At 42.3% G+C, this 27,102-nt stretch overlaps 2 protein-coding genes across 2 annotated transcripts in view; both read right to left on the reverse strand.

Annotated features, from left to right (window-relative positions):
• Positions 1-454: 454 nt before the first annotated feature.
• Positions 455-16,406, reverse strand: LOC120021536 (E3 ubiquitin-protein ligase RNF165-like). The gene is made up of 8 exons (XM_038965327.1): positions 16,282-16,406; positions 7,024-7,321; positions 6,658-6,783; positions 5,769-5,901; positions 5,349-5,453; positions 5,055-5,150; positions 4,583-4,686; positions 455-4,355 (listed from the first exon to the last, which is right to left on the reverse strand). The coding sequence occupies exons 1-8, from the start codon at positions 16,340-16,342 to the stop codon at positions 4,238-4,240; spliced, it is 1,041 nt and encodes a 346-aa protein (XP_038821255.1). The 5' UTR covers positions 16,343-16,406; the 3' UTR covers positions 455-4,237.
• A 1,865-nt stretch (positions 16,407-18,271) lies between these two features.
• The window catches only part of LOC120021847 (uncharacterized protein C18orf25-like), a 28,055-nt gene continuing 19,224 nt past the window's right edge, over positions 18,272-27,102 (reverse strand). Inside the window, exons 3-5 of the mRNA XM_038965694.1 lie at positions 22,822-23,019; positions 21,215-21,323; positions 18,272-20,898 (exon numbers count right to left, since the gene is read on the reverse strand). Of these exons, the coding sequence (XP_038821622.1) occupies positions 20,700-20,898; positions 21,215-21,323; positions 22,822-23,019 (506 nt within the window). The 3' untranslated portion in view covers positions 18,272-20,699. The remainder of the gene's footprint in view (positions 20,899-21,214; positions 21,324-22,821; positions 23,020-27,102) is intronic.

The raw sequence follows: 27,102 nt of genomic DNA on the forward strand, positions 1-27,102 counted from the left end.
CTCACTTTTGTGATATACTGTATATATATATTGGACTTGTTGGACTCAATATATACTACGTGAGGAAATGGCCTGGACTTTATGGCTAAAACACAATAGTGTCAAAAGGTCAGGTAACATGATCGTGCCACAATTTTTAAGAACCTATTAGGGATGACATGTTGCAAATGAGTTTTTATAAGTGTATACAGTTTTGTACTGCTTATTCAAAACACTTGTTTCTGAAAACATATTTTTTAGATGCTTTGTCAGATGTGTTCAGCTGCAGGTGAGATTGATTACTTTGAAGGGAGCCTGGGAAAACAAATCAAAACATGATTGAGACATGATCTCCATCCTGATGATGTTGACATTCTCAATGAAAGTATTTTTTGAAAAACATTTAGAGGCATGGCTAGCTGGTCTTCTAGAGACACAAGTTAGCCTCCACTCACGCACACCCATAATACACCTTCCATTTTATCCAATTTATTACAAAAAGAGCACATACAAAAAGGATAATATACAAGCCTTGAAATAAAATTGAAATTAAAAAAAAAAAAGTAACAGTTTGGGTTTAGCGATGCAACTTTTTAAATCATTATTAGTAGTAATAAATAAAGTACAAAATTCCACCAAATGTGAATCTAACATTTTACACAATACGCTCATCCAGTTCTTCATCAACACACTCATCATTAATGAGCTATTGCTTTAATATTAATGATAAATAGTTCTACTCTCCGATAAAATATCCTATATTGAAAAACATTGCGCAGTCACAGCTAAAACAGCAGATATCTCATACAAAGGTGGTGGTTGCCCTTTCACTGGCAGTTTTTGGGATATTTTCTCTTTTCTTCAGTTGTTTGTTTGTCAGATGCAAGCAGCAGCAAAATGAATTATTTGTATTATTCTTAGTGTAATCTGCAAATATTTTCACCATATACTTATATACCATCGAGAATATATATACATATATATCCAAACCTGAGAAAAACATGCATTTTTAGTTAGTTTGTGCTTTAAGAGATCCTCTGTTCTTGTTTTCCCTAGAGAGAGGATTGTGAAGGGAAACATTGGATGGGTTCTGAGTGACGGGAGGGATGGACGGTCATGAAAAAATAAAGGGAAAGGAAAGATGGGAATAATTAGTGTAGCGTCGATGAACACAGTGAAGCGTGCCTCTTTCTACAAAGGTTTTGGTCAAATATTTCATACATTTTTTATAAAACAAAGTTATTTTAAAGGATGGATCTGATTAGGTACGATTTAGAGTTTAACTTTAAAAAAAAAAAGGAGAAAAACTGGTTATGTTCAAATACTCCTAAATAGCTGCTTTCATTTCTCTCATAAGGTAACCACAGATCTATTTGGTTAGTGAAAGCATTAATATGCCAACCACGCCACCGGATGATCCCACACTTCACTTATGGGGGCTGACATATTTATTTCACCTTGCAGGTTGGTCAGTGGTGACCTTAAAGGGAGAAAGGAGGGAATAAGGGAGGAAAGACAACATTCTACACTATTTGGACATGGATTTTGGGTAAATGAGTGAGTGTGGTTTAAATCATACGGTAATATCTCTTGACACTAGAAGCGAGGCACTTGTTGGACTCAAAACGACATGTTTTTCTGGAAACGAGGTAAGGAGAAATATCCCATGACAAAGACGAGAAGGAACATGCTTTGTAAACAGACAGGGTTGGAAGGATGAGACGCAGAGAGCTGGAAATGACAGAGTATATAATAATGATGACAATACATCTATGTTCGTGAACTGTTATGCCAGTGAGAGGGTTCCCATGTTAAAACTAAGAGTGCAAAATGAGAAAAAGGAAAACAATTCAAATTAAAAACCATTTCACTTCATTGCAGTTTGTCCACTACGTCACAGCATAGGGGATAAGGGAAAATTGCATTGAATGGAATGTAACCAAGATATCCACAGCACCACATGAGAAGAGCAGGCTAGACAGCTCGGGACAGTAAACATAGCACAGCCGGCTCGGGGAGAGATCAAACAGCAGGGCTTTTTTTGTTTAATTTCTTCAGGAAAATTACAACTGCATGCGGAGCATTCCCATTTAAAACAACGCAAAAATGAGGTAAATCATTTTTGTTGTTGTTTCTAAATAAATTGATTTAAATTGCAACAAAACAAACTATATAAAATTAAATATGTACCCATGATATCTACAGTTAGTAATAAATTATGATTGTTAAATACTTAAGGCATCTCAACTGACAACACCCTGTGTAAACTATCAAAACATCCCATAGAAAACTCCACTAAAAGGAGGAGGCAGTATCAACACTGGCAGTGCACAGGATAGTAAGGGTCTGTCCCAATCCTTCACAACTAAGTCCACAGGGCAATTACATTGTTCCTAATGCTTCAATACTGAGTCCACAATGCATATGACAGAGAGGTTTTTAAGGATTGGCACTGCTATGTAGTGTTTATGCACGTTGACTTAGACGTCACAGGGCAACAGACCAAAAGGAAAACATAAATTATCAACATTTAAATCCTTCTTTTTTTTCACAATAAAAGTGTTCTATGACCCTTATTTTGCCCCCTCCCCCCCCTCTGTCCGTGTGCACTGTGGATACTGCCCCCATCACACAACATTCTACATTGTTGTTCTAGCAATACAGCATAGAAACCAGCATAGCAACAACGAGGGGAGATCTGTCACACAAAAACACAAGTTCAACAACTAAGCTCCTCCCTCGGGTCCAAAACACTGCGTGTTTATATACCGAAATATACAGAAACCAACGCAAATGCAATACCAAAGAAAGAGGTTGTTGCTATATCTATCATCACGTGTGCTTGTTCTTTAGGCAATAAGGTAAACGTCACAATAGGATTCCATTTTGTTTGCCACCAAAAAGGGGCAGGATGAACACACGCTACAGGTCAGGGACAGCCGCTGACGTGGTGCTCAGTTCTTTTTTCTTTGTTAGTGTTGAGAAAGATAGTCACAGCTCAGATTAACTAAGTCATGCACAGACAACCCCCTCCCCTTGTAATTTTTTTTGTACGCTAACACAACAGCCCAAGCCAACATTGAAACATGCATTTCATTACACTGCTCAGCCATAACGCCTGCGCCAGGAGGGGATGGCACAGAGTCGCTGTTTCCAGGGCAGCTAACCCTCCTGCATACCCAGAATGCCCCACACCTCACCCAGTCACTGCAGTGCATGATGGGGGATTGGGTCTTACTACATTTCTTTTTTGCATTTTTTTTTAAAAGTCCTTATTTGGCTTTGTATTCTACAAGCACTCCAATCAAACCACCGTTAATCTAACTTCTATAACTTCTATATTCCCCTTTAACACACACTTGAACCCGCACTTTAAGTTTGTCACGCATGATCACGCATTGGTTAAATACACACTGAAACCCACACACTGGGGCGGAACACACACGTTAACCCGTGCTGCGGCAGGTCAAGCGATACCATAACTCATTTGGTGAAACACTCACTAACCTGTGTATTTACTCAAACACACGCCAACCCAAGCATTGGGACAGGCCGACATGGCAGCGGTGAAATAGTCGTATTATGTCCCGACACTGATGACAGCATCAGTCCCAAGCAAATGTACAACTACTGTATTGCTGTGTCTGATACTGCTACTGTACTACCACAAATGATCTGTAGGCAAACATGGCGACAGGACTTTTACGTGATTGATTTAGAATCCTGTTGTGGCAGAATAAGCAAGGTGTGTGTGTGTGTGTGTGTGGTCGGCTGGCTGGCAAGTGGGGTAGTGTGTTAATCACTCAGTACATTAATGTCATGGCTTTAAGAACATGCTACAAAGACACAGGAAACAGGACACACACCTGCCTCCCCTACCTACAACAACACGACGGCAACAACACCCCACCTCCAGCAAGCAACTAGTAAACCCTGTGTGTGTGTGTGTGTGTGTGTGTGTGTGTGGTGTGTGGTGTGTGTGTGTGTGTGTGTGTGTGGTGTGTGTGTGTCTTTTTGCCGGGGATGTGCTTTTATTGAGAGAGAGAAAGAGAGAGAGAGAGGGACTCCATTCTCTCGTGCAGTAAGTAATCCTGGATTGGCTCAGTAAAGCGTGAGTCAGAGGGTGATGTCACATGACGTCTGGAGACATTTGGCAAGCACCCGTGTGAGGAGGGACCAGGGCCGGGGTGGATGGGAGCAGGAAACACACCAGGGTGATTGACAGCAGCCAGGCCGTCAGGCTTCACCCCCTGGGCCATCAGCTGTCAGGATGGAGCTGCGTCTCGATGTCCACGCGGCAGATTGGACACTTTCTGCTGGTTGCCAGCCACTGGTCCACACAGCCCTGGTGGAAGAGGTGCATGCATGGTAACCGCCTGGACGGGCGAGGGGAAGAAAAGGAGGAAGGTAAATCGTCTGGTCATCAATTCACATATATTGAAAGATAGAAATATACGGTATACACATCACACTGGTTTGGGATATTTAATATGCTCCCAAAGGTTATTGATTGACGAGACGCAGAAATGGACACAACAAATCACCTTTGGGAGCATATCAGTTGCAGCCTACTCATTATTCGGAGGGTCCTGACGGTCATTACCTGACATCCTCTGCGTCCTCCAGCATCGACAGGCAGATGGTACATTTCTCATCCACGTCAGTCTCCTCGTCTTTCTCACCAATCTTCATATCCAGAGGCTTCCTCTGTGGACCAATCGAATGACATATCCAGACTATAATCAAATGGGGTCATCAGTGCTCGAGAGTTTTTTTTTTTAAAGAGACAAAAGGCTTCAGAAGTAAGCGACATTGCTTTTTAACATATTTATTTTATTTTTTACTTGGATTGTATACAGCACCATAATCATACCACACAGAATGCTAACCTGTGCTTGTGTATCTATGACGAGTTTGTGTAGTTGAGGTGATTTGGAATCATGCTTTAGTGGTGAGGTACGCCTGTCTGAGACTTGTAAAGCCCACAGACCTTGAGGATGTCTTCTTGGTCTCAGACATTTGCAATATAGCTCCACTAGTGTGTATATTTGTAGCTGAAAGAACTGCCTCCTCACCTTCTTGTATTTGTGTGGGAAGGTGAATCTCTCTATGGTGGTCTGAACCGCTCCCCTACTGACACTTCCCAGCCTGTCTTCAAGCTGCAACAGCTCCTAGGGCACAGGAGAACAAGGCTTTAGACAGAACTTCACGAGGCATTTGCAATTACAAGTGCACTGCTAACGGGACATAGAACAGATAAGGCATTGCCGTTAAAGCTAAATTGTTAAACATGTATAACACTAGTAACAACAGATATAGAACACAGTAAAACAGAATAGGGTAGGATACATCTAGAGATGGACGTTCACCTCGTAGCTCTCTCGTACAGCCGAAGCGTGGCGCGACGGGTTGAGGCTCTGTAGAGCCAGCAGGTGTAGCTGGGGGTATGGATAGTTTCTGATCTCGTGCACAACCTGTCAAAAAACACACAAAACACTCTATAGTCGTTCACAGAACATCGGAAGATATGACCAAACATACAGCACGGGACAGAAGTCAAGCAAAAACCTAAACCTAATAGAACAGCAAGACAGACGCCGAACAAAAGATGTAAACAGAGACAGACAGACAAACCACCGACATAGACCCCAAAACAGGCAGCACACAGTCTAAAGAAAAAGCTAAAGCAGAGATCTACAAAGACACTAAACAATAAAGATAGACATAAAAATAAAAATAAACTACAACAAAGCAGAGACAGACCAAAACAGCCAAATCAATTGATGTACCACTTGAGCAGAAGTCGTGTTCCTGGGAAAGTGGTGCATTCTGGGGGATGCCGCCAGGTAATGCTGATAGTGCTGTGGAAGCTGCTGGAGCTGGTACTGATGGTGAGAGAGGCCAGCGTCCACACTGAGGTCCCTACGAACAGAGGGACAGTGAGCGACCTGGATTAACATCAACACAGAATATGAAGGCGTTTACAGACAGGCTGCGATAAATAGCAATTGAACCGCAAGAACATCGGCCTACTGTTAGGAGAGACCAGGTCCCCGGTTGTTGTCAGCTCGAATGTTGTCATTAAAACATTGTTTGATTGGTTGACAAGATTAACTCTGCTCATTGGTCAACCACGCACAGCGGCCGCTCAAGACTTCAGCTAATTTCATATTTTGGCACCTCGAGCACCGGGCTAGCAACGCAGCTCACGGTAGCGAACCGCTTCTGTAAAGTGCCCGATGAACAATGATCAAATCAAACTTTATCGGTCGCGTACACAGTTTAGCATGTGATATATCAGGTGTAGCGAAATGCTCATGTTACTAGCTCCTTACAATGCAGTAAAAATGTCAAACACTTCAAAATGTAAAGTGGAAGAAAATACACAAAAAGAAAAAAACAAGAAATCAAGAACGGCAGAACAGTTGAGCTATGATCTATGGTCAGTTTAGCATTTACCTCCCAAATTGTTAAGGTTGGGATTTGGAACGGGTATGCTAATAATAGATCCGTTCTTATGAGTAACTACCCAAAGCCATAAACACTCCCGAGGTGCTTCCTACAGGCAGGTGGAGAGACACCTAAATCAACAAACACACTAATGCCAGACAGACGCGGCGGTGGAACAATGACTTAACGTCTCCACGGTTCCCGGTTTCATTTCAAACAGTGACTCACCAGTCTGTGCCCTCGGCCAGGTAGCGCGGCTGCTGGCCGATTGGCTGGGGGACGTGGAGGGGAGGGGAGTAGTCATACCCCGAGCGGAGCCTGTGAGGGTTCAGAGGAACGCGCTCCTGTGTTCGCCTGCACGGAGGAGGCATTTACATCCATTAGCATTTGGAAATTGGAGGGGCTGTAGTGCTCTAATGTCTGTTCGTGTGTGTGTGTGTGTGTGTGTGTGTGTGTGTGTGTGTGTGTGTGAGAGAGAGAGAGCGAGCGAGAAAGAAGGAGCGATAAAGTGTATCAAAGAGTGTGTCTTAATGAGCATCCAAGAGTGTGTTTAACTGAGCATGTCAAAGTGCTTAAAAAAGTGTGTGGTCATACCGGGAGTGTGGGAGGAACCTGCGGTGCTGCGCCTCTAGAAGCTGCTGCTGGATGAGGTATTGCTGGTGTAAGGCCTGAGGTAGAAACGGAGGCCCCTGGACGTCCTGGAACTGAGGGGGGGCCGGCAGGGCCGGAGGTTGGTGGGGGGCTGGGGACAGGTGAGGGGCCAGGCCAGTCTGGGGGGGCTGGCTGGCATGGCCCAGGGGGAACTCTGCTGAGATGGGAGCCTGGGGGGCCGCCAGGTTAAAATGTCGGCAGGAGGTAGCATGGCTGTGCTGATGCCTGGTGAAGTGTGCTCCTGCGGGAGACAAGCGCACCCAATCAGGATTCAGAGGAAGTAGGCCTCAACCAATCAAGACAAGACTGAAAAGACACAGCCAATCAGACGATAGAGAATCACACCCACCCGGAGAATAGACAGACAGAGTGATCAACCAAGACAAGAGAACACTCACCCAATCAGAGAAGACGCCAGAGAGAGTAGAAAGATTGAGTGATCACACCAATCAGACAGACAGTGAACAGCCAAACAGATAGAGGGAGTCAGTCACACTCAATTAAACATCACACAGAACTACACAGACATTTTACATTACATTTTAGTCATTAAGCAGATGCTATTATCCAGAGCGACTTACATAAGCAATTATAGTTAAGTGTATTACTCAAGTCACCTCAAAAGAGATCTTTCACCTAATTGGCTCGGGGGATTTGAACCAGCGACATTTCAGTTACTGTCCCAACGCTCTTTACCGCTAGGCTACCTGCCGGCCACAGACCGATCTAATGATAGCACAATCCCACAAAATCAGACAAACAATCTAACAGACAGGAGACGTACAAATCATTCTCAGACAGAAACCAAAACCACGCACACAGACAGAGTTTTAACCAACAGTCAGGACACGATCGTAAAAACATATTCAGAAACAGACTGACAACCCTCCCCCCAGCACACACACACACACACGAGACCATACAGATCAATTATACACAGAGAGAAAACAGAAAGTGACCTCACCCAGGAAGAAAACACAAAACAGGTGAAAGAGCAGATGAAGAACAGACAAAGTGGAGCGACCTCTAACCTCCAGACAGAGCCAAACTATCCAGCTCATATCCTGCCGTTCTACAGAGTCAGCTGGGAGTGAAGCGGTTCATTGGTCACCGACCGACTGGCCTTTAGTTTGATTTGGACTTCATGCAGGTCTCTGATAATATCAGCTAAGTTTGATTTCAAGGTTTGATGTGGACTTTTGCTTAAGTAGGTTTGTATAAAAGTTAGAAATAAGTACCCTGGGTTTAATTGCACCTTGAATGAACATAGATTTTCATATGGTACGGAGTTGCAGTGTATGAGAATGTTTAACGTGATGTGGCGGTACATAGTTTCAATGTTCAACATGCTACTTATTCACAAGGAACACAGCCACTGTCTACCTGCCTCTCCAGCTGTGAGATGTAACTGCAGTATTACCATCAGACCTCTGAGCACTAGGCCCTTAGGCCTCTCTCATTATGGAGCCTGGCATTATGGGATCAACTGATAGATCCACCAGCCACTTGGGGTCCGACTCAATAGTCTAAAGTGGGGTCCTCTTCTTGTCTCATTTTCTTATATCTTCGCTGATCTGAAAAGACAGGGCAGGTGAACACAACATGGCAGATAGACATGCCAAAATTGCTTTCACTTGTCCAGGGCCCGGTTTCCCGATGGAACTTAAGCTTACAAGTTTTTTTTAATGATGCATCTTTCCTACAACGGCCGAAGACGTAACATGCGTTTCCCAAAACACCACGAAGGTCGCTAAGTGCGTCGTTGGAGGGGGTTTCTATACTGATAAGATCGAAAGAAAGGAAGCACTGCTCTCGGATCAGCTTTCTCCATTCAAATAATAGCTTAACATTAGACGGATCAGCTCCTGGAGAGATATTACCACCTACGGCTGCATAGATTGAGGTTGCTTATTCTAACGCTTACCCAATAAAAATTCACAAAATCACCGATTTGGCACATCATTGCCCGCATTTTTGGCTACACATCATGAAATATATTGAGACAAATTACAAAAGGTAGCCTACAAGTAGCAAAATAGAACACAATTGAACATTAAATGTATTTCAATATGATTGAATAAATAGGCTTATAGCCTACTGTTTATATTTTAATGCAGTCATCTTGGTTTTCATTTGATGCTTATTTTAATATGTCGCTTGTTTGTATCAATTGAAAAGACATTGGCAACTTTGTATATGTAGTCAACTTTATACAAAGTGTTTAGCGGACATCTGTGTATGAAGTCATGCGGGAGGGCAAAAAAGCATTTAAAAAAGCACTTAGCGCTCTACAAGTGGTCTGAGGCAGGTGTTAGATTACGAGCGTTTAAATGCAACGTTAATAACAATGGTTTTGGGAAACAGCTCGGAGATCTAACGACGCTCCAACGAAGGTTCTAACGATGAACTTAAGATGCTTTTGGGAAACCGTCCTTCACACAGATCTGAAAGAGAACTGGGCTAGAAGGAAAGGACACAAGAGGAAGCCAATACAGACAGACTATTGAGGTGCAGACCTGTAGCTAATCCTACACTTCCACCTGAGGCAAGCTGCTGATGATATGTTCCCCATGTATCACCCCCGGGTTAATGCCGCCTCTCGGTCTGTCTCTCTGTTCCTCAAAGGAGGAGTGGTGGAGCGCTGGCCAACCTGCTGAATCAGCACACTGCTGGGTCGCAGCCAAACAATCAATATCCATTACACACAGGAGGTGTGGTGAGGAGGCAGCTGCTCAGTAAGGCCCCGTTTTAGCCCCCCCAGATGTCTGAGCCGGGGAGCAGACACCAAGGTCTGGGGGGGGGGGGGTGGTAGTTCTTTCTCAGACACGCAGCCCTCATATAAAAGACCCTCCGACTGACTATGAAAGGACAGGCTCCATATAGGGACATCTTTAGTGCCGTCCTAGTTTATTCAGCAAGCAGGTTATTCCTCACAAAGCCAGAACAAAAAAGCCAAAGTATTTTTTTTATTTGATGTACTCCATAGAAGGGTCCTTCGGAAGAAGGATAGTTGACATATAGGTGACATTTGTTCAACTTTTATATGCCTGTAGAGTAAATTATGTTCAACAATGTATTGAAAAAAAATTGCCAAATGAAAAATGCTATAATATTCATAAATGAACATAAGAAAATTGTGATTGAAATTAAAATACTACTTATATTACAGAGCAAGCAGAAAAGCTTCATGTGACATCAATTCTTGCTTTGTAGCACCTACCGGATGAAGTCTTAAAAGGAGGCCAGAGCAAGGCCAAAATGTCACAAATATTCCAACTTCAATGAACTATTTCTCAATTAAGCGTTAAGATACAAAATGTCAAATATGTCAACAATCCTTCCTCCAAATGACCCTTCTATGGAATATATTGTGAAAATCCCCAAAGTCATGTTCTTTTTTTTGTTATAGTTTCGTGAGGAATCGCCCAAGCTGTGTGCTTGGACTATTATTGTGACAATAAAACGATACTACTGAACTCCATAAATGATAAATGGCTCATAAAACAGCTATGCAACTTTGTTCTAATTTGATGCGGAGACAAGAGGGTTTAATCATTATCTTTACTGTTCAGAGGGGAATTTCAAGTAGCACTGCCTCTAATGATTATGATCAACAGAGGTGTACTTGATACTTTTTGCTGGTAGTTGAATCACATTGTGTAACCAATTCAAGTGACAAATGAATGAATCTGATACAGTGGTTGGACTATTTAAAATTACAAACCAAAAGGTTACTTCAGATCAACTCAAAATTGTATAACCCCCCCCCCCCTCCTCCCTTCTACATCATAGCCTACGTAATTCAAAGCAGTTTGAATGTTCTAGTCACAAACCAAGATGACATATTCTGCTTGGTTGTTCTTTTGCTACAGTATATATTGCCCTGAGACACAGGAAACCCAGTGAACCTCAGCCATAAGAGGAGAAATTGTGTTGGCTGGCTGAGGAAGTAGAGCGGGGGAAAAAAAACTGTTGGCTTCTGGCTTTGGTGGAACAGAGGATGCCATTTCAAAGCATTTTCACTCCGTTCTGACGGAATGCTTTACATGCATGTTATTTCACAATATTCATAAATGTAAGAAAATTGGGATTGAAATCCAAATGCTACTTATATTACAGACCTCAATAACAAACGGTTAAACTGACCCCAGTAACAAAGGAGAAACATGATCATAATTTTTTTTAGATTTGGATATAAGAACATCTCAGGGTGGATGTGTCCTATGATGACAGGGTTGTCCCCAGTATTTTTTTAACAAAGTATTGCTGCTGAGAGGGGGGGGGGGGGGGGGGGGGGCATTGCCCCCCTTTGGACTCAAGAGATTGTTTCAGTTTTGAACACTTGTCACAAGGTGTGCGAGCACCCCTCTTACATTCCTTGGGAGAGAACCCTTGATGATTCTAATCATAAATTACACCTTATTTGGCACACATTGCACCACTGACACAGACTGAGCAGCATACGGCCTCTATAGCCTATTATTGACTGTCTGTCTGCTCATACCTCTGTGCTGAGCTCGGGGTGCAAATCTCCTGACTGGTGCATATCTGTGCTCAGACCCTCCAGAGCTGCACGCACGCACACACCCAGCCCCTCCCTCATGGTGCGGCTGCGGCATCGCTCCCCCTCTTGACTGACAAGCCTGTAGCCCTGCCCACCCATGAATGCAGCAGTCTGACGTCCAACCCGGCTGGCTCTGCAGCTTTATAATCACTGCTACTACCCCCCCCCCCCCCCAACATAAGCCCCATCTACACTACACACCCCATTCCCTCGGCAGCATAAGCATCCCATTACTTTACAGTGCAAAAATAGAGGGGTGAAGAGGTAATGTGTAGGCTAATCAGTGCAGTAGCTATCAACCAATCATGAAAGACTTAGTACCTAGGTCTATCTGATGTAATGGCATGTAATGTGTCCAAGTGCAGGGTTTAGTAGGAAATTGGAAACTGGTTTGAGGGGGTAGCTAAGAAACACCTTATGTTTTACACATAAATAACCCAAAGTACCAAAAGTTTTGTAACTCATTATGGATGTAGGTGTCCGGTGCATACTAAAGTATAGTAAGATAAGGTGCTCACATTAATCCTAGTGATTTGTGCATTATTTCATCACATGATTAGAATACACATGTAAAGTCTAAAAGCGGCTGCTTGCATGGAACACTAGAGTAGGGTTGAATAATTTGTAATTGACTGCCGAATATGACCTTGTAAGTGTTTGAAGAACAAGGCGGTGACAATAACCTTTACCTGTGTGCGCTAGGTAGGAAGGCTATAAACCTTAGCCAGATATATTAGGTTATTTGGTTTTCCCCAAAACATGATGACCATTAAACGAGGGCAGTTTACTATCGAAAAGTGCTCTGCACTATCATTGTAGACTTTTATTTAATTGGTCATGTGTAGACCAAATTTAACACAATCTAGCCTAAATTTCTATCATCAACAACCAGGCCTAGCCGACATAACAAAAGCGACCCGTTTTACCTTTTCCTGGTACAAATATTTGACCATTTTCAAGTTGCACTTAAATCGGATCCAACTTCGTCCGTGTATAAAACTGATACAACCACACAGAAGTCTGCTTAAGACATTATCCAAAAGGTAAAACAAGGCCACTCACTGAGATTTTACGCTTCTGTCACAGATTTATACCGACTTAGGGTTGGATGCAATATCTTTTACTGCAAAGTGTATTGAGCTGTCTTTTACTGCAAAGTGTATTGAGCGGTTAAAATGCATTTTAAATACAGTATCACTCATCGTATAAAGTTGTTTTGCTAATTGAGTTCAGTTTGATGCTGATTGATCTAGCTCACCTGAACAGCCAGGTGCCATTCCATATTGAAGCAAGAGAGAATTATGCATCTAAGTGTATATGTCAAGGTAAAGACTTCACTTGTTCCTTGCGCTGTAGGGTTGTCAAAGTAAAAGTTTCACTTGCATAGTTTTGAGATACAGGCAAGTCTATCTATTTGCCTTATGTTGACCAACTCAGTCTGTACAGCTATTGACTGGCTGGTGCCGCTTGTGTCAAAACTATTTTTTTCAAGAACACCAACGTTAACAAAACCGGCATAACCTCCATAGCATTTAAATCAGTGTTTTATGTTGTGTGTCATGTAGAGGAACTTCAAGGTGTGTATTCAGCCTCAAAACAAAACTCAAAATCTCCCGTCCTGGTCAGTTTCTGAAAGACACCAATTCAAGATTCATTATTTTGCAAAAGATTAAACGCCAAATTCATCAGTTGCGTGCGACATATGGTGCATATACGGAATAACACTTTTGTAACCAGATTACAACAATCTTTAAAAAACAAACCGAGACTGGCAAAAAAGGATGAAAGGAAGAAACAGATTTAGCTCACTATTACTACTACAGTAAACAACCAATGTGTTACAGCTGACAAGAGTCAAATACAGATGGAATGTGTATTGATTGGAGGGGGGGGGTGACTATGGTTCCAACATTAATCCCTGCCTCCCATGTCTCAGTCAAAATGTATTTTCCCAGTAGGATCAAGTGATTTGACTGTCCCTAATCCTATGATTGGGAGTAGGGAGAGAGCAGCACCTTGAAGTACCTCCACAAGAGAGAGATGAGAGCACAGAGAGAGAGAGAGGGGGGACTGCCTTGGTGATGGCACGGTGGTGGGGACACACACACATGGAAATCAGCAAAAAGCACACTGAAGGTTAGGAAAAATACTACAAGTCTTTATTGGAAAATATTAGTATGTGTGGCACTGTGTGATAATAGTAATAATAATAATAATATAACTACATGCAAATAAAGACCAAAGGCAAGGCCCGACCATGCTCTGTAGGGTTAACAGAACAGAAGCAGCATCCAATGAGTAGATGTGTATGCTACAGCACATTTCAGTACAGCAGGGACATCTCTACACCAAGATTACATTGGAATCTGCTGTTCAATGTGAAAACATAAAAGTAATAAAAAATGATCATGCATTAGGTTCTAATACAAGGTAGAGAAACCACAACCAAAGAATAAAGACATTTTGATTCTAAAAGGAGTTCTACAGCAGTGCAGGATATACACATCCCTGTAAAATGGATAGCATTCTGTGGAGGTGTTGAGACTGGGGAGTTTAGCATGAGTGTGGATCACAAAGGGAATATTAAAAAGCAAGTCAAGTTAAGTCTCGCCGATCCGCTGTGACGAACTAAATGGGTTCATTCAATTAGAAGAGACAAAGGCTCGTACACACGTATAGGATTATGGCTGGCCGTTTAGCCACTAGAACAGGTGCATGGACCGTCAAAGGTGGCAATTTAGGATCATTTGGGAAAAAGGCATGCAAATTAGAATGCAGATTTATTGCTGCCAGTTGTCCAATTGGTTAATTGTGATTAGGATGATAGCATTTGGAAGGGGGAATGAATGTGATTTGTTTCAAACAGGCTATCAGGTCCAACTGACAAATGCAAGGTGGTACAATGCACCTTAGATTCAAGAGGGATGACTGGAGACAGCTATCCACAAGTTCGATCAAGCCTGGCTATAATCTAATCGAGGGGCCAAGGGGTCAAAATGTATCCACTTTACAGAGATTTACAGCAGAATGTAGTCTATCCACACTGAATGGGAGAATCACAATGACATTTTGTAGTAATAGGTCTAAGGCTACAATGGGTTATTTACTAAAGAGCAACATGACAGTTTAAATAAAGACAAACTGTTTTCTAGAGAAGGTGTTATTCTTTAGTCTGTTACACAGAAGGATACGGTATGAGTGGGAGAACTCGGGTTTTAATGCCAATGTCGTCTTCAGATGGAAAGAGGAAATGAGGAAGAAGGGGTTCACAATACAGCTAGATGCAGAGAACAGGCAGAGGCTACGGCAGACAGCAGCAGATGATCGTTAGCTACACAATGGAAGGGGACAAAGGTCTGAGAAATGCGGAATGTAGCGCCAGCCTCGATACTATGGAACAGGAAAAAAGAACACAAATAAAAGCACAATGAAATCATTGGTGCTACCTCATGTCTCTTAAAATGCACGTTCATATTATTATTATTACATAATTAGTATAGCCTTTTACTGCATATCGAGGATGTTACTTATTTTGGTCGATTTGGCTAGTATGGTCTTTGCAATCGAGCGAAACAAAAGGCAATCAGTTGTGCTCGTGTTTTTCCTGGAATATATAACGTTAGCTTGATAGCTCAAAACTAGACATGGGGTTTGGTTTCGGGTTTGAGAGAAAAAAAATATTTTTTTTACAAAGCTACGGGATAGCGTTTCTGACCGTACTATAGTTTACTAAGAAGAAAACGCGTCACTAGACTGCAGTGCATTTTAAAACACCTAACGTCAGCCAACCAGCTCAGATTGAATGTGGCAGTCGTTTTCGGGAGTTAATTGCATAATGAAAATGTATATAAATTAGGTAAGCCGACTTAAAGTACAGCCTCTGCCAATAACATTAAGCTACCTACACCAAATATTTCGCTGAAGTCAACTAACCCCACACAACACACACTAACACTATATTGTCACTCGCCAAAACCAATACATAAGGGTAAACAATTGATGTCACTGATGTGATGTTCGCTAACCAGCTGCTCGATCCGAGTAAATACAACAGCTAGTTGTTAATGTATTAGTCGACGGTGTAAAACAAATTTACCCTTAGAGTACTGTAGGCCAAATTGGTAGAAACGACTCCGCTAGCCATATCCTACTGTACTGTTAGTAAGAAAATGGACTATTCTACTGATGGTCCTCGCGCGTCTATCAGCCTAATAGTAAGGCAGGCTCAGCCAGGGTGGCCCATACCAGATAAACTAGCGTTGTTGGCTGGCGAACTACCATTTTGCTTAGTTAGTTAGCTTGACAGGATAACATTTGGCTTTGACAATAAGAATTTCAAACTAGAGAGGATTGCAAACATTACGCATTCGTTATAGTTACATCAGGTACACAAGTAGATTATTTCGTTTGACCTTGTTCGATTAGTTACAACCTTTAACGTTACTGCAAACCCAGATTTTATTCGCTCGAACGAAGCTGCGCTAGCAGGCTGGCTAGCTAAACAGCTAACGTTAGCTGGCTGGCTAGCATTATTAGCTTGGCCTCTGGCACTGCAGATGGCAGCTAGCTTTAATATTTACATCATACAGGAACGAGAAAATACATAAAAAAATGATATAATAAATACATAACTTTACCTCTATTTCTTACAGAGCCAAATACGGGAAGAACCAAATATCCGACATGTACTAACACCATCCTGGGTCCTTTGTTGTATCGCTAGCCTGTGAGACAGATGGTCCATGGAAATGGTCCCTTCCAATCCTTGCACATTCAAACGAACAGGCTGCTCAGCTGCCTGGCATACAAAGACAGAACGAACCAATCAATGAACACCTCTCTTAGTAAGCCTCTGCCTGTGGCACACGGGACAGCCAATCAAATCAGCGACTTGCGTTTTGTGAATTACAAAGAGGTGGGGATGTCCGTCTTCTGGACATCTACTCAAGTCAATCAAGCTCAGATCCATCCAGTGTTGAATATCATTGCATTTCTTTCATACCAACACACTATACTGCTAAAAATGTACACATTGTGTCATGTTCCTATATGTACTCCAGGACATTTTTGAAGGCCTATTATTTGAAAGGATATTGTCATGCCATGGTGTCCTGGCTAGACTCTCCAGTCTGCACCACCAGAATTAAGACAGGAGCTGAGCAAGTCTGACATGGGAACAGATGGAGAGGGGGGGGGGGTGTCACTAAACTCAATCATTCTCTACTCAGTGGCAACCCTAATACCGCCTAGCCTACCCACCACTATAATCCCCTATGGTCTTGCACAAAGGACCCTGAGCTCTATACTGCACCCCCGCGGTCTGACTGTCGAGGCCTTTATGGAAGTCATGCTCCAGCCACAGATATAACCTAATTTACCCTTTAGTTTCATATCATATTGACTGAGAGACTGACCAACACTCTTTCACACCCCCACTATCAAATTGACCCTTTACTTAGTGTGACAAGTAATCACAACGGTCATATTGATCAAATCAACAACAAAAAAAGGAAAACCATTCCTATGCATTGTTGCCCAGATAAATCAGACAGACGACACCAGTTGAGAGTTTTGGTTAATTTTGTATTTTTGGTACAAAATATTAATATTCAGACACAAATAGCGTTGCACTGATCTCGGAAGCCTGACGGGAATAAAAGCCCCAATCACATAGCTATCTTTGGATAAAAGGATATTCCTGCACAAAGATTAACTTCTGAATTTATTTGCAGAGTCAAGCAAGTACACGGTGGACTTTTTTGTTTAATATTGTGTGTAGGCTACGATCGTTGGTGTGTGAAATTAATTGCGAACTCAATGCAGTGACAGCTCGGTAGTCCTCCAGCAGGCAGCAGTTAGCTGAAATGAAGTCAACACCATTTTCATACCTATGACATGGCGGGGGTAGGGTAAGGTAAATGGTGACATGCAATATGCGATATAAGCTTGTGGATTGTTTACAACATATTGAATAACCTAGTATTTTACCATTCATTTCAAGGACTCGCTTACTGGTACTTAACGATGGTCCTTACCTCTGTGAACATTTTGTTTTGATTTCTACTAGGATAGGGCCCTCTGGTGGTCAAGTGTGTACTCTACAATCACAATTTCAATGAAAACGGCACAAACAAACAGCTACTCAGATATACAATCACCTCCTTCAGAGTTCCTTAAACTACCAGCACATAACAATTTAATTGATTTTCTAGGCTAGTAAAATATCTATTAGCAATTGTTCTACTCACCAATGACAAGGGGACTAGCCATGGGAATTAGCATACAGCTGTAGTGGTGGCCTCAGGATTAACAGAGATGGCAGAAGGGCTCCAGGGTTGAGGTTAGGATAGGCAGATTGCACAGCTCCGGTCCCCCTTGCCTGACCTCTGACCCTGTCCCTTTGTGGGTGAGGGTCATATTGTTCACGAAGAGAGGGAGTCCTCTGTGCTGTTGGGGTACTGAAGGAGGGAAACACTGCTCTACACAGATATTGAATCAGAGACAAGTAATAAGTGAAGCAGAAACATCATCCCTTTGTCACTCTGATAAGGCAAAGACACTGACAAACCCAACAGTATTGACAACATGGGAATTACATTTTTAAAAAAATCACAATCAACACAGTCCTTAAATAATACTATATTTATTTCATTTTAAAATAGTTTCCTTTTTGTTCTACAGACATCATTTCAAAGAAGTCCGGGACTTGCAAAATATTAACACTAATTTCTTGTTAATTTAAAATAATGACAGTAAAATAAATTAAACAGAACAAAAGGGTTAAATTACCGAGAGCGGGTTGAAACAATGTTTGACGTGAGGACAAAAATGTAACAATGGTATGCGCAACCATACTTGAGTGATGCTGCCATAGTTTCTTACAGAAAGCAATCCACTAAGCCTAAAAGGCATGAGCAATGTCTTAACTGACAAACAATAATCATAATGACGAGCTATACAACAAGAATGGGCTTAGCGGTGTTGCATGCAAGAGAATAGGTCTGGAATAAAAAGGTACATTTCAGTGCTAGCTGCATGCAGTGGAGAAAACCGTCATGGTGATACTGAAATTCCAACATAATAATGTCATCATCTAATTTACACAATATTTTTCTCTGGGAGGAGGGTGATGTTAACACATTCAACTTGAAATCAACTAAACAACTTAAGAACAAATTCATAGACCTCAAAATAATTTAAACACATGCAAAAGGGAAATAAAAGCTGTCAAAAGCTTAAATATCACAAGTCTGTAAGGATTTGAAGTCTTTCGTTGACAAAAATTGGATTAGACTTTGGTTCAGTTCCTGGTGTCGAGGAGGACTTTTCTCTTTCTGTGACCAGCAGGAGTGAATTGAATGCTTCAATATAACCCTCTAATGAGGGAAAGAGATAGAGACCAAGAGGTTCATGCAGTTTAAATGGATGTGATACCAGACCATTGGTAAAAACTAACCAGGCGTGGTTGCAGTCTCACCAGGCCTGAAGTACTGCATGAGTACACAATAAACAGGAGAACCAGGTAGAGTCCTGAGGAATCAGGGTTAAAACAATTCATACATTAAATAGGTATCTCTATAAAGCCCCCAAATGGGCACAACACTCACCAGTACTTTCCTTGTTAATATCTACGTAGTAAATTCACATCTATTATTAAAATAGCTTTTTTGTAGAGGCGGCAAAATCCACCGCACTTTAAGGTAAAAGAATATACATGACTCTGAAAGAAAATAGTTCACATTCCAAGGCATTCAGGCAATCTTCGCTCTTTAATGTTCAATGGAAGATACATTTCCTCAGATGTCAGAAGGGGGTCTCGAAAAGTTAGGAGGAGGGATATCTCATTCACACGGATACACATACACACAATCCACATAAGTGCATCCAGTTAGCACTGCAGGGTCATACATTCACTGACTACCAGAATGACACCTGGGACACTTTCAGACTGTTCTCCATAGCAACGGGCTGGCTCAATAGCCAGCAGACCTGTCTTACAGTAACAGTACTGTACACAACCTGCTATGTCAGAGGACTGCAGCAACTGTTTGAGTACAAACAGGACTGCAGCACTCATCTTGTCCTGTGTGTCTGACCACTAGCTACTCGAAGAGAAAGACGAGAACTGAACATAGACCAGTGATGCGGTTTGTTTCCTTGAACAGGAAAACAATACTATCTAGCTAGCTTAGAACTTGATTTAGCTATGGTCTTAAACACATTGAGTCACTGACAGCACCGTTATCAATAGTATAAATGAAACATAATTGACTATATATTTTTGTAAGCGAAGTAAGGTAAAAAGCAACATTATTACTGTAGTTTGACCAGTGAGAGTGTGGAGCCAGTGGTCAAATCTTAACATACACCTAAAAGAAAAGTGACTCTTATCGAGATGTAGGAATCAGGTCAAGCCACCAAAGCCCTGTCACAGGCCGGCGGACCTTGCTGTAGAAAGTGTACCAGTTGCCATTCAGTATCAACTGAAAGCCCAGTCCAGTCAGTCGGAGAATAGGTCACCAGTCTGTAGTGCAGCAGGTTCAAGCCACTGATCCTGCCCCGCCCTCATGCAGCAGCTTTTAAGTCTGGTTACAGCTAGCGGACAGAACACAAAGTGCCTACCTACATACGTACGACAGTCTCCGGGATGAATGAGGTACAGGACAGGGAGAATATTGCTATGTGTTTTACTGTAAAACATCTCTATGGTTCCACCTGCTCTAGTGTCTTGCCCTCTTGATTATTATATCTTTAAAAAAAAACATGAACAGGGAATCACCTTAGTTAAAATAGCTTTGATACACAAGGTTCTACAGTAGGTTAAAAACAAACAGCACTCAGCAAGAAGAGGAAGAGTCCATGGGGCTGCATCTCAAGACACCCTATTCCCTATATAGCACACTTCTTTTGACCAAAGCACTATAAAGTGCACTAAATAGGGTGTCATTCGAGACACAGCCCATGAGTCACAGGTGGTGTCTGTAATACTCAGGAAGGGCTTCCGCCGTGGTGGGGGAGGAGAGGGGTGCAAGGAAGTCTTCAGTGCACAAGTTGCTCAAAGTAGGAATTTGTGTCTAGTATCCTCATCCAGAGTGAGGTCCACTACCTCCGGAGGGGACACCCAGTTGGGCTGGGGGGACACGGTAGTCCAGAGCGGGGAGGATTGCCTTGTGCTGTTGTTGAAGTGCTCCCCTGAGTTGGGCTTCCAGGCAGAGGACAGGCTCTGGATCACTCCGGCCCTGGGATGGGCACACCTGTTAAGAGGAGCAGCACAATAACACAACAAGGACATTAGAGCAATGTAAGAGAAATATTTGGCCAACAACATTACACTGAGGATTTGGTAAGTGCAAACTACGCATTGCAGTTCACCAGTTCCTTGGCGTTGTGGTTGTCACCCAGTAAAACTATAATGACAGTTTTGTTGCGGCAATGAAACAGTCACATGACCATGATTCTCAAATTAACACGTGTCAGAGCAACACCATACACGATTACAGTTTCGTAGTGGTTGCAGTGCAGGCCGATGTGACCTCAGTGTGTGTTGTAAGTTATGCTTTCTGAACTCACCTTGTGTTTTCTTGCACTCCGACTATTTCCACCTCACTGTCTGAGGGGATGTGGATGTGGCCCTTGTGCTGAGGGGGTTCCCTGTGGGCCAGCTCTGCCTCCATGTGACCTGCAACACAACAATGCAACACACTTTAGAATGCACAGGGACATGTATAGCATTGCACCCCGGTAAAACAAATACAACAAAATTAACTGTGAAGTTAGGGGACACTGAAATTATACAATTCACACACCTCTTCTAGGAGTCTTATGGACACGAATATCTGGTTTACTCTATATTGCAGTAGATCTATGTCAATTTATACTGAACAAAAATATAAACGCAACATGTAAAGTGTTGGTCCCATGTTTCCTGAGCTGAAATAAAAGAGCTCAGAAATAATTTACATATGCACAAAAAGCTTACTTCGCTCAAATTTTGTGGACAAACTTGTTTACATCCCTGTTAGTGAGCATTTCTCCTTTGCCAAGATAATCCATCCACCTGACAGGTGGGGCATACCAAGAAGCTGATTAAACAGCATGATCATTACACAGTTGCACCTTGTGCCTGGGACAATAAAAGGCCACTCTAAAATGTGCTGTTTAGTCACACAATCAAATTTATTTATAAAGCCCTTCTTACATCAGCTGATGTCACAAAGTGCTGTACAGAAACCCAGCCTAAAACCCCAAACAGCAAGCAATGCAGGTGCAGAAGCACAACACAATGCCACAGATGTCTCAAGTTGAGGGAGCATGCAATTGGCATGCTGACTGCAGGAATGTCCATCAGAACTGTTGCCAGATAATTGAATGTTGATTTCTCTACTATAAACTGCCCCCAATGTCATGTTAGAGAATTTGGCAGTACGTCCAACCGGTCTCATAACCACAGACCATGTGTAACCAAGCCAGCCCAGGACCTCCACATCCAGCTTCTTCACCTGCGGGATCATCTGAGACCAACCACTCGGACAGCTGATGTGGGGAAAAACTCATTCTGATGGGCTGGGACTGGCTCCCCAGTGGCTGGGCCTAGCTCCCCCCTCCCATCGGTGGCCCACCTTTGGCTGCGCCCTTGCCCAGTCACGTGAAATCCATAGATCAGGGCCTAATTTATTAATTTATATTGACTGATTTCATATGAACTGTAACTCTGTAAAATCGTTAAAATTGTTGCATGTCGCATTTATATTTTTGTTCAGTATACAGCTATGTCAATTGACTAACTGAATTGCTATGAAATACATGTGCAGCAAGACGAAAAAGAAAAGGCAACCCCAAAAAGAAAAACAGCATTTGCAGCACCAGAAAGGAAAAGACAAGCAGATAGACAGTGTCATTTCTCCATCAAACTCCAAAAGATCTCCCCTTTCCAACCTTCGGAGCACAGTACAAAATGTTCTATTCAACCGTATCTATGTCATGGAGCTTGAGATGTGGAGGAAATGACATCATTATGACAATTTTACCAGGTCTTCATCTCTGAGAGTTTGGCTCCTATCACTACTTGTTGCACTAAACAAACCTCCTTGTGCCTGTCAAACTGTCTGCGGATTATACAGAAAGTCATCCCAGAGAGGGTGGAAATTTCAGTGTGATATAGCGAGTTTGTAACTGACCTGCTGAGAGAGAGCACAGATGCTGTACTCTTACTGCCCCAGAGTTTGCTCCCATATCCTGGTCCCTGTGTGTTTTTAGCCTTTCATGTGTTATCACGGTTGTCCGGCGCAGGCACACTCTCTCCACAGTCAAACTTAATCTCTCCTGGTTAGAATCAGTGTCCGAAATATCATAGTGGCCCACTACGGGAGGCCCGTCTGTAGAAACAACAGAAAACACTTCATTATTCAAAACACGGTGTCTCTCAGGTCTCACGTTAGCGGACTTCAGTGCTCGCAGAAGACGTAGCTACCTCCACGAGCACAATAAATGCATTCTTTGCCATTTGCCCTGTGAAAAGGTTACAACCCCCACTGACAATATCATAAGTGTTAGACCATGGCAGATTATGTAACGGTACACAAAACTGTAGCAGAGCAGTTAGGCTATCTGACTGTTTGTGGGTCTAGTATAGCAGCGCACGATAGGATTTCAGACATGGAATGACTGAGTGGATCAGATACATCATAAAAACCCACATTCTACAACTTCCAATATTTTATTTCATGATCTTGACTGCTTAATGCCACCTGCCATGCACGGTAATGAATGACCATGTGTTTCAGTTGTAAATATTTTTGTTGCTAGACAATTAACAAGCCAGTAATAATTTAACTATTCAACCTAAATAATTGCCTTTGTTTTTCTCAGCTGTAAATGCAGGGTTTGGTTTAAGAAGTGGGGGGACATAACCTGGCAGGTTTTTTATGGGCCTCTAAAGCTCATTTCCTGCATTTTTACACAATCCAATATGCCATCTCTATTGACAACAAAAAGTAAGCAAAATTGCCCAAAGTCATCAAGCTAGTAGGTAAGAGAACATTAAATATTTTTAAGTGATAAATAAGACTGAATTAGATCAAAGGTAATTCAATAATAAACATTGTGTTGCACCTTTAACCAATAGCCTAACAAATGAACATCTCTAGAAAAAAACAAAGACTTGATTGTCTTTATTAGACATCCTCTATATCAAATTTCCGCCAGACTGAGCAGCCAGCCCCATCTGCCTACACACTCAACCTCCACCAGCCTAGTCAATAACTCCTCTCCCAACACAAGTTCCTTACCAGTTCCCATCTTTAATTTGTTTTGTTCCCAAGTGAAAGGTAAAAAAATAAAAAATAAATTAAACACATACACCTCAAATATACATTAACACACAGAAACAGCAAATTCTCCAAATAATTAATCTCATAGGCCTAATAGTACTATAGAGCTCTTTTTACATCATTTTTTTGCACATAATATAGCGATGTCGCTCCATCCTGTCCCTAGTGGTCCACCACCCTGCAGCGCCCCAACCCAACACACCCCACTCAGGTTTAGGATCTTAGTGAAACATTCATTATTGGTTTGGGGTGTTTTAGGCCAAGGCCAAAGTGACAACCCGCAGGATGGCAGACACCCAGGGCCAGGACTGAACAGTCCAGCAGCTAGAGATTGCCTAAATAGGTATCTTCCATGACGTGGGCACGTTTTCAATACAGACTCCTTTAGACGTACTGTATTCCATATAAGGAATCCAGACCTCATGAAAGTTGCCCAGTATACCCTTAATCTTGTAATACATTTCTTAGCCGCTATAAATGCTTGGTTACACTGTTTCTTCAGATAGTCTCCAGTATCAACATTTCCAAGCAAACAAAAACAGGGAGATGGGAGAATCTGTAGACATGCTGAGATAAAAGATCTCAGCCTTCACAAGACTATAACATATGCAAATATGTCCCCTTTAGTGTTTTACACCTCCAGCAGAGGAATAACATTTCTAACTGCATGTAATTCAGTTTCACTGGCATATATTGCATTCTATGGATGGTCTTACTTAAACTGCAGTAATCTATGTCTGAGATGATATGAACATGACTGGGCATTCAAACACATCTGTATCCATTCATCATCTTCGATAGCTTCTACCAGGTCTTCTTCACGTTTTTGTTTTACATGTTTTGTGTCATCGGGAAAAGCCTCTAATACCCCTTGACCAGTTTGTAAAACAACTTGTGGTTTGTCATGCCGCCTAAAAAATTAAAAAAGCATCTGCCTTGTTCGGTGTTTGCTTCACAGAGCAGCTCCATAGACTGGTCTTGCCTGGCTGTCTGACCCTGCTGGGACCCGTCACCACCTAATCCTGCACTAGAGGGCTGCATTCCCGCGGGATCCGACAGAGATCATTGCAGCACGGTCAACGGTCAGTCCGAGACTGCTTTGAGATGAAAATGTACAGAACAAAAACACGCAACAATTTCAAAGATTTTACTGAGTTACAGTTCATACAATGCCTTCGGAAAGTTATTATGTTACAGCCTTATTCTAAAATGAATTAAAAAAAATATATATGTAATACCTAATTTATGTAAGTATTCAAACCCTTTGCTATGAGACTCGAAATTGAGCTCAGGTGCATCCTGTTTCCACTGATCATCCTTGAGATGTTTCTACAACTTGATTGGAGTCCATCTGTGGTTAATTCAATTAATTGGACATGATTTAGAAAAAGGCACACACCTGTCTATATAAGGTCACACAGTTGACAGTGCACGTCAGAGCAAAAACCAAGCCATGATGTCAAAGGAATTGTCCGTAGAGCTCCAAGACAGGATTGTGTCGGGCACAGATCTGGGGAAGGGTACCAAAAAATGTCTGCAGCATTTTCCCCAAGAACACAGTGGCCTCCATTATTCTTAAATGTAAGAATCTTGGAACCACCATGACTCTTGCTAGAGCTGGCTGCCCGGCCAAACTAAGCAATCGGGGGAGAAGGGCCTTGGTCAGGGAGGTGACCAAGAACCCGATGGTGACACTGACAGAGCTCCAGAGTTGCTCTGTGGAGGTGGGAGAACATTCCAGAAGGATGGGAAACCTTCCAGAAGGACAACCATCTCTGCAGCACTCAACCAAACCAGGCCTTTATGGTAGAGCGGCCAGACGTAAGCCACTCCTCAGTAAAAGGCACGACAGCCCACTGAGTTTGCCAAAAGGCACCTAAAGGACTCTCAGACCATGAGAAACAAGATGCTCTGGTCTGATGAAACCAAGACTGAACTCTTTGGCCTGAATGCCATGCCTCACATCTAGAGGAAACCAGGCACCGCTCATCACCTGGCCAATACCAGCCCTACGGTAAAGCATGGTGGGGTTGTTTTTCCAGAGGCAGGAGACTAGTCAGGATCAAGGGAAAGATGAACGGAGCAAAGTAGAGAGAGATCCTTGATGAAAACCTGCTCCAGAACGCTCAGAAACTCAGACTGGGGCGAAGGTTCACCTTCCAACAGGACAAAAACCCTAAGCACATATCCAAGACAACGCTTTGGGACAAGTCTCTGAATATCCTTGATTTGCCGAGCCAGAGCCCAGACTTGAATCCGATTGAACATCTCTGGAAATAGCTCCCCATCCAACCTGACAGAGCTTGAGAGGATCTGCAGAGGAAATATTTTTTTTAAGTACTTTTTGCTTCGTCATTATGGGGTGTGTAGACTGATGAGAATTATAAAAAATAAAAAATAAGAATAAGCCTGTAACCTAACAATGTGAAGGGGTCTGAATACTTTCCAAGTGCACTGTGTTTTATATAAACACTACCGGTCAAAAGTTTTCTACATTGTAGAATAATAGCGAAGACATCAAAATTATGACATAACACATACGGAATCATGTAGTGTTAAACAAATCAAAATATATATGTTATATTTGAGATTCTTCAAATAGACAGATCAGGTGTGCAAAGCTGTCGAGGCAAAGGGTGGCTATGTCATGGAAAGAGCATGTGTCCTTAATGTTTTGTACACATACATTCTTTATTAAAAACTTTGGGGGGGGGGGGGGGGGGCAAAATAAAATCACTCCCACCTGTTGTCGATCCCTGCTGTAATAGGAATCTCGGCTGCATAATTTGTGAGCGCAGACAGTGCTGTATGGGAGTCAAGTCAAGAGAAAAGGGGCACCAGGTTTACAGCAGATGCTAGGCACTCCAAAGTATATATAAGGGCCCAGAGTTTTTCCTGGCTGATCAGAATCACAGGGTCAGGAACAACTCCTGGCCCTCCCTATAACTAGGCCTAATGAAGATAAAAATGACTAATATAAACAAAGATTCTCACTTTGTTAATCATACCTGTCGTCAATGGAGAATTACCATAAAGGTATTTGATGTACTTGTAAAACTGGGCTCGCTCTCGCTCTCCAGTGAGATGCTGACATGATACAATACTGTGGTACACAAATAGAAGACAATT

This window comes from Salvelinus namaycush, chromosome 26, assembly GCF_016432855.1.
Source record: "Salvelinus namaycush isolate Seneca chromosome 26, SaNama_1.0, whole genome shotgun sequence".
Classification (NCBI taxonomy): Eukaryota; Metazoa; Chordata; class Actinopteri; order Salmoniformes; family Salmonidae; genus Salvelinus; species Salvelinus namaycush.

Excerpts from the sequence above, each read along its gene's own strand:
- LOC120021536 (XM_038965327.1), bottom strand. The coding sequence starts at position 16,342 with ATGGTGTTAGTACATGTCGGATATTTGGTTCTTCCCGTATTTGGCTCT. Across the intron at positions 7,322-16,281 it reads TGGCTCTGTAAGAAATAGAG|GAGCACACTTCACCAGGCAT; the intron begins GTAAAGTTATGT and ends TGTCTCCCGCAG. Across the intron at positions 5,454-5,768 it reads ACACGACTTCTGCTCAAGTG|GTTGTGCACGAGATCAGAAA; the intron begins GTACATCAATTG and ends GTTTTTTGACAG.